General features: G+C 43.3%; 1 protein-coding gene across 1 annotated transcript; it reads right to left on the bottom strand.

Moving 5' to 3' along the window:
• Positions 1 to 1,610: 1,610 nt before the first annotated feature.
• LOC146548148 (uncharacterized) lies at positions 1,611 to 5,026 on the bottom strand. Its single transcript, XM_085263955.1, has one exon. The coding sequence runs from the start codon at positions 4,883 to 4,885 to the stop codon at positions 2,780 to 2,782; it is 2,106 nt and encodes a 701-aa protein (XP_085120081.1). The 5' UTR covers positions 4,886 to 5,026; the 3' UTR covers positions 1,611 to 2,779.
• Between the last annotated feature and the right edge of the window lie 1,256 nt (positions 5,027 to 6,282).

Genomic DNA, 6,282 nt, shown 5'->3' with positions numbered 1-6,282 from the left:
GTTAAAAAAACATAAATTACTGAACTTCAATAACTAGGTGAAACTTAAAAGAGTGTGTTTAATATATAAAGTCTTACACTCCCTTGCTCCACCACCATTAAAGCAGTTCATTAGGCATAAAGAAAGCTCAGACAGGACCACTCGAGCTACAATCCGAGGAGATTTGTTTATACCCCACAGACGGACAGCATTTGGGCAGAATGTCCTCTCTGTCCAGGGAGGCCATCTGTGGAACAGTCTTCCTCAACCCATTAGAGAATGCTCTACACTCAGTTTGTTTAAGGCAAAGGTTAAAAACTGGTTATGGACAAATCAAGTGTGCGATCATGTATGAGTTGTATAGTTTTAATGTTTTATTTGGGAACAGAATGGTGTGTGTGTGTAAGTTTGGTGACGGAGTTTTTATTATGAATGAATGATGAATTTTTATGAATTATTATGTCTATTTTTTATGATTAAGGACAACAGATGGAAATTAGTCCTTGGCTATAATCTGGTATGTTTACATTCATGTAATTTTTTTTTTTACAATTTATGTTCATTAACATGCACTGTCCTAAATAAATTAATAAATAAATAAATAAAGTTTATCTCTCAAATCTGAAACAAAGCTGATCCTTCTGTCCTCACACACTCGGGAGTGTTCTTCTCTTCTCTTACATTTTTTCAGTCCTACAGTTCTGCTGACAGCTGACATATGAGCTGTTTATTTAAAAAAAGCCTTATATACCAACAGATGTTCCTATATCATGTTCACCTTTGAGTTGTTGGAGCTTTATAAATGGACATCTGCAAAGATGTGATGATGGAGCAGGTTTCAGTGCTGCTGCATCCTGGTCACAATATACGGAGGTGGTATCAGCACTGGTATCAGCACTGGTATCAGCACTGGTATTGAAGAAGAAATATTAATGCTTCAAACTATTTGTCTTAAAGGATGGAAGCTGTACAGAGTTCTGCACATGTGTCTTTGTGAACATACCTCATTAACAATATTTCAGACAGTTTTTAACCTGAATATTTGCAACAAACTCAGTATAAAAAATACAGTCAGTGCTAAAAAATTAATCAGTCGAAAAATTAAAATTTTAACTTAAGCTGCCAAGAGGAAGTCGTTGGTTTCAGTAAATATCAGGCTTTGCTATTTGATCGGTTTTTACAGATTAATGAGGAGTTACTGAAGTGCCAGGTTTTTAAAGTTGGTGTTACTGTCTCTACACATGTGGAGACTGAAAACATGGTGCTGTTTAATAAGATATTTAATATTCAGCTCTGCACAGGAGCTGCAGCAGGGTGCAGCCTGTTGCCTTTACAGTATAATACTTGTAATAAAAGTACAGTAACGGTAATTAGTGACTGAGCAGCCCGGGGGGTTTCTCTTGATTTCTTTAGTCAGGGTAAATTCATTCACCTGCACGGGTTAGCTAAACAAACCCTGACGGCCGAGTGCTCATCTTAGCTAGCTAGGTCTCAGGACCGAGCTAAGGACGGTAGTTACGGAGTAGCTTACAAACACGTTTAACTTACCGAAAAAGTGCAGCGGGGCCTCGGGTCCTTCTGTCGGGTAGTCCAGTTTACTGAAGAACACCTCAGGCTGTCAGGTTAAAACACTGAAGGATATAAAAAAAACAACAACAGCAATAGAATAATATTAAACACAAAGTGAACCGTCTTCCTTCATTAAATAGGTTCTTTTAGATGTTAAGGAGGAATTGACTTAACCAGGCTGGCGGAGAATGAAGACAACCGGACACCTGCAGCAGATGGGGAATCAGTGAACTTTTATTGAGACAGAGACAACTTCTCAAATCAGCTCACATCAAGAGATTCCTAATATTTGCTGTGAGGATGGGTATATATTCTCTAAAACTTACAGGAGGGGGTTGTGAGGAAAGTGCTGCATTAGCAGAAAAACAACTCCATAAAAGGAAAGCGGCCTTGGGTGTTCTTCGCTTGCAGATATCTTTCGCCTGCAGGATGAGGCGATCGCTTCTTATCGCTCTCAAGGCCAAAGTCGTGAGCACACATTTTTATTACACAGTTGCACAGTAACTTTAAAGCTGAACAATATTTAAAGCTGAATAATGTTTGATTCAGATTATATTTTCTTCAAATCCCCCTTTTGACCCATCTTAAATGGGTCAACAAACAAAAATAAGTAACATTCAAAGGAACACAGAGACGTGTCGAAGCCTGGCTCGAAAAACTCCTCGGGTCTTATCATTTGTCTTTATCTGTCATTGCAGATGAGGAGAAAAGAGTCCAGGCACCACCCTGCCCAGGGGTCGGCTGCAAGCAGTCTCGGTTCCCGATGAAAGCAGTAACAGCTGTCCTGCACACACGGATACAACGAGTTAGTGCAACCAGGGTAGTGACACAAAATTAACAGTTCCTGTAACTCAACAACCAAAAAGCATAAGTAATGATAAAAATGTGGAGAGTACAGAGTATACTATAATAATGAGAGATATAAACGTGAAAATGTGAAAGAATAAATCAACCGTAAAATAAACTCAGAACGGTAACTGCTAAGGACATTCAAAAGTGAATATGGTAAAATGTGAGGAAGGGGTGTGGAATAAAACAATTCATATCCAGTGGCGGGAGTACACATTCGCTCAGGCTTAAGTCCGGAGACCCTGAGAACATCGCTTAACCCTCACAACCCGACCAGACACAGTTCAACCAGATATATCCTTCAAGAGGAAGTGGGTGAGGGAAACAATTAATAACAAACCTAATACAAAACACCACAGAGAAACAACCATTCTAGAAGCATTTAAACAAGAGAAAGACGATAATGTTCGTCACCCTCACGATCAGAGTTTTCATCATCCGTTGGCGAGGAGGTGGGAAGTCGACTAGCCAATAAAGGCATCTGCCGGGCGAGATCCTTATCCTCAGGAGTGAGAGCTGTAACAATCAATCTCTGGAAGAGGGATCGAATGCATGGAATACAACAGCAACCGCAGGTGACTAGGATAGCCACAAAAACTGAGATGGAAACTAGGATGGAAGCTACAAGGGCCTTATATTTGCCAAACATGTTAAGCCAAGAGTCCCACATGGCAGTATCAACGCCCGAGTGTTCCTTCATTTTAACAGTAAGAGCTGTGAGACCAGTAATAGCTTTAGTGAGGGAACCATCAGGAGCTGTGTTATTGGGGATATAGGTACAGCACTCCTGACCAAAAAGGCTGCAGACTCCGCCTCTTTCTGCGAGGAGAAAATCCGTTGCGACCCTGTTTTGGAAAGCCATTAGGGAAGTGGCAGATAACTGTGCATGCACAGCTTCAAAACCATCTCGAGTGTAATTAGCCAACAGTTGCACATTAAAGTGAATGTAGTTAATTCTGTCTACATTCGCATTTATTTCAACCATCCAAAGTATCGAGGCCCATCCTGCTTTAACCTGGTCTCGCAGTTTATATTCATCGGGGACCCCACGGGGTATACCTACAGCATCAATATAGGTTGGATTATGAGCTGAACCTGGGATTAGAGAACGTTTAGAGCGGCGTTCAGAGGAGGATGGGAGGCCAACTTCGTGTACTTCTATAGAGAGATCCACTGGAGTGACTAAAACAGGTAAAATAAGAGTTATGAGAGCGCAAAGACCTGACGCATCCCGAGGGAAACCATCATATAACTTGTTATTGCCACACCACCACCACAAATCAGCCCTAGCCGTAGGTCGGAAGTTTGGTTTCATAACCGTCATCTCAGTGCACCAAGAAGAGTTCAAGCTACCTAGTTTTACTGCATTGCCAGTCAGGTTAATACAAGTGAAATTGTTCACAGCTACATCTGAAGAAAAGAAAGGTGGTTTATTAGAGACTGAGCGTTGAGTTTTAGGAAAGTGATTTTCCAGATATGAGCAATGACCTCGTTTTGTATTGTTCATAAGATGCAGGAGGCATGCACTATTGACTGGCGCCGGTACAACTCGTAAAGTGGGGCGGGCTCCCATACATACTATGCAGTCGGAAGCCGTCGTGTCAGCAGCTTGTTCAGCTAGTAGTAACCAGTTGTTTGTTGCTCCAGAAATACCGGTTAGAATTTGGAAGAGGTCATCTTTAGACATTTTATTTGTGTCTACAATGCGTATTCGGCCGTTTCTCCCCCCGTTTGTATATGTCACCGGAGGGCCATTAAAGGTGGGATTATCATCTTTAACTACAGAGCTTGGAACTGCAGCAACGCTAGGGCATATTTCCATTTGCCAATACAGGGCGGTGCGATCAGTCCAAGGGGCAATTATAAATTGTTGACAGGAGGTCAAGGCCAGATCCTTTAGGGTAAAAATTAAGCCTGAAAGATCCGGTTTTTTTGCTATTCTGAGCATATTTTGGTTTCTCCAGTGCAAAGCCTGACCCCTAGAGTACTTTGACCAATCCAGGTCCGTTTCTGACACTAAACTGGACCACTTCCACTGATGCCAACCTCCCAGGGTTATATACCACACTGAGGAGGAGAGATGTACTGCCAGGTTAAAAAGATCCCCCCCTTGGTCTTTGGTGACGGGAGTGACTGGGAAGCTAGCGAAATCTATTTCAACTACCCAACTTTTATTGTTGGGGACACAAAGAGTAATCATTCTAGTCGTGCTTGGGGTACAGGAGGTAACCGTGTCTCGTTTCTTTCTAACTGGATCGGGCGTGGGCAAAACTGGAGAGGAAGTGGTGGGCAAGACCCTAGGGGCTACATTTGTCAGATTGGAACTTTCAGAAAGGGGCGAAGCTTTTGAACTTGAAGGTGTCAGAAGTGTCGGGGGCCCTTCACAGATCAGGATTATGCCAATGGGAATGAGACCCAGGGCCAGGAAGGAAACAAAGACGCAACATCTTTGCCTGCCTGTCATTTCAGGGGGAAAGGGCCAAGACATGTTTACTTAGCTTGGATGTCGTCTAATAGAGGATGATGGGCCACAGAAAGGCGGTCCAATTCCCCCCACCTCGCCAAGGGCGTGTTCTAGGAGTTAAAGAGCAACAAAAAGTATCAGTGACACAACTTTAAATGAGCTTTCAGTGGTTAAAACTATTGCAATGTAAAATGTAAATCTTAAAAACTCAAGCCAATATAAAAGCAAAGTCATAAAAGATGTTAAAAATAGAAAAATAAAAAATGTTTAGTTCAGTATGAAGAACACCCCCTTTTGTAGCCAGCCGGCTTGTAGGTTGAGCTTTGGCTCCCTCAAGTGGTTGGTGATGCTGTTGCAGCTCCTTCTGACAGGTCCTTCTGCACCTCTCTCAAGGTTCTTCCTGGTTCGGTGGCAGCAGCGCACTGTGTGTAATGAAACCAGGTGTCACCTTTACCTTCGAGCCTGACAGCGTGGGAGGTCCGCTCTGTTATGCGGTAAGGGCCTGTCCAGCGAGGCTCAGCCCACTTTCTCTTTGTGACTTTCAGGAGGACGTAGTCCATTCCAGGTGTAGCCGCCTCTTTCAGCTCTTGCTGGTTTCTTTCAGCGACCTGTGAGGAATACTGGGCAACAAAACTGCGGAGCATGTTATAATATGTCCTCGGATCGAGGTCTGAATCAGCTTCATCCGACATTAACAGGCGAGAGGAGGGGCCAGGAAAAGGCCTGCCATGCTCCAACTCAAATGGAGTATAACCAGAGGTTTGATTTACTGAGCATCTTATGGACATTAATGCAAGAGGCAATGCTTTAACCCAATCTAATTTGGTCTGTGCACAGATTTTAGCCAATTTAGTTTTTAGAGTTTGATTCATCCTTTCCACTTTCCCCTGGGACTGGGGGTGGTAAACTGAGCCAAACTTATGTTTCAAACCTAATGCGGCTTCAACCCTCTGCAGATCGTGGTTCCTGAAATGTGAACCATTGTCCGACCTTATGACCTCGGGAAACCCATGCTGTGGTATATAATGATTAATCAGACACTTCACCACAGTTCTACTGTTTTCACTTGCTGTCGGCCAGGCTTCTGGCCAACCTGAAAATGCATCCACAGCCACCAGCAGGTACCTGTAACCACCCACTCTGTCCACCATGTCTGTGTAATCAATGATTATTTCTTTCCCTGGGCAAAGTGGGATGGGGAAGTACCCTGCTACTGGCTTGAAGGCGGGCTTGATTCCAAATTGGTTGCACTCCTTACAGGTTTTAACCATGTATTTTGTCATGTCTTTTAGATAAGGGTGCCACCAGACGGCTAAATTTCTCATCATTTGTGCAGGTCCCACATGCCCCACTCCATGTGCCTCTTCCATTGCTGTCTGTCTGACCCCTGGCGGTAGAATGGGCCTTCCATCTGGGCCACG

Source organism: Mchenga conophoros, linkage group LG23 (genome assembly GCF_057382185.1).
Source record: "Mchenga conophoros isolate Kocher_MC1m ecotype Shallow Benthic linkage group LG23, M_conophoros_male_GT1.1, whole genome shotgun sequence".
NCBI lineage: Eukaryota > Metazoa > Chordata > Actinopteri > Cichliformes > Cichlidae > Mchenga > Mchenga conophoros.
The sequence above is the reverse complement of the archived record's forward strand: the minus strand, read 5'-3'. Positions and strand labels throughout refer to the sequence as shown.

Bases quoted from the DNA above. Each gene is read 5' to 3' on its own strand.
- LOC146548148 (XM_085263955.1), bottom strand. From the start codon at position 4,885: ATGTCTTGGCCCTTTCCCCCTGAAATGACAGGCAGGCAAAGATGTTGC.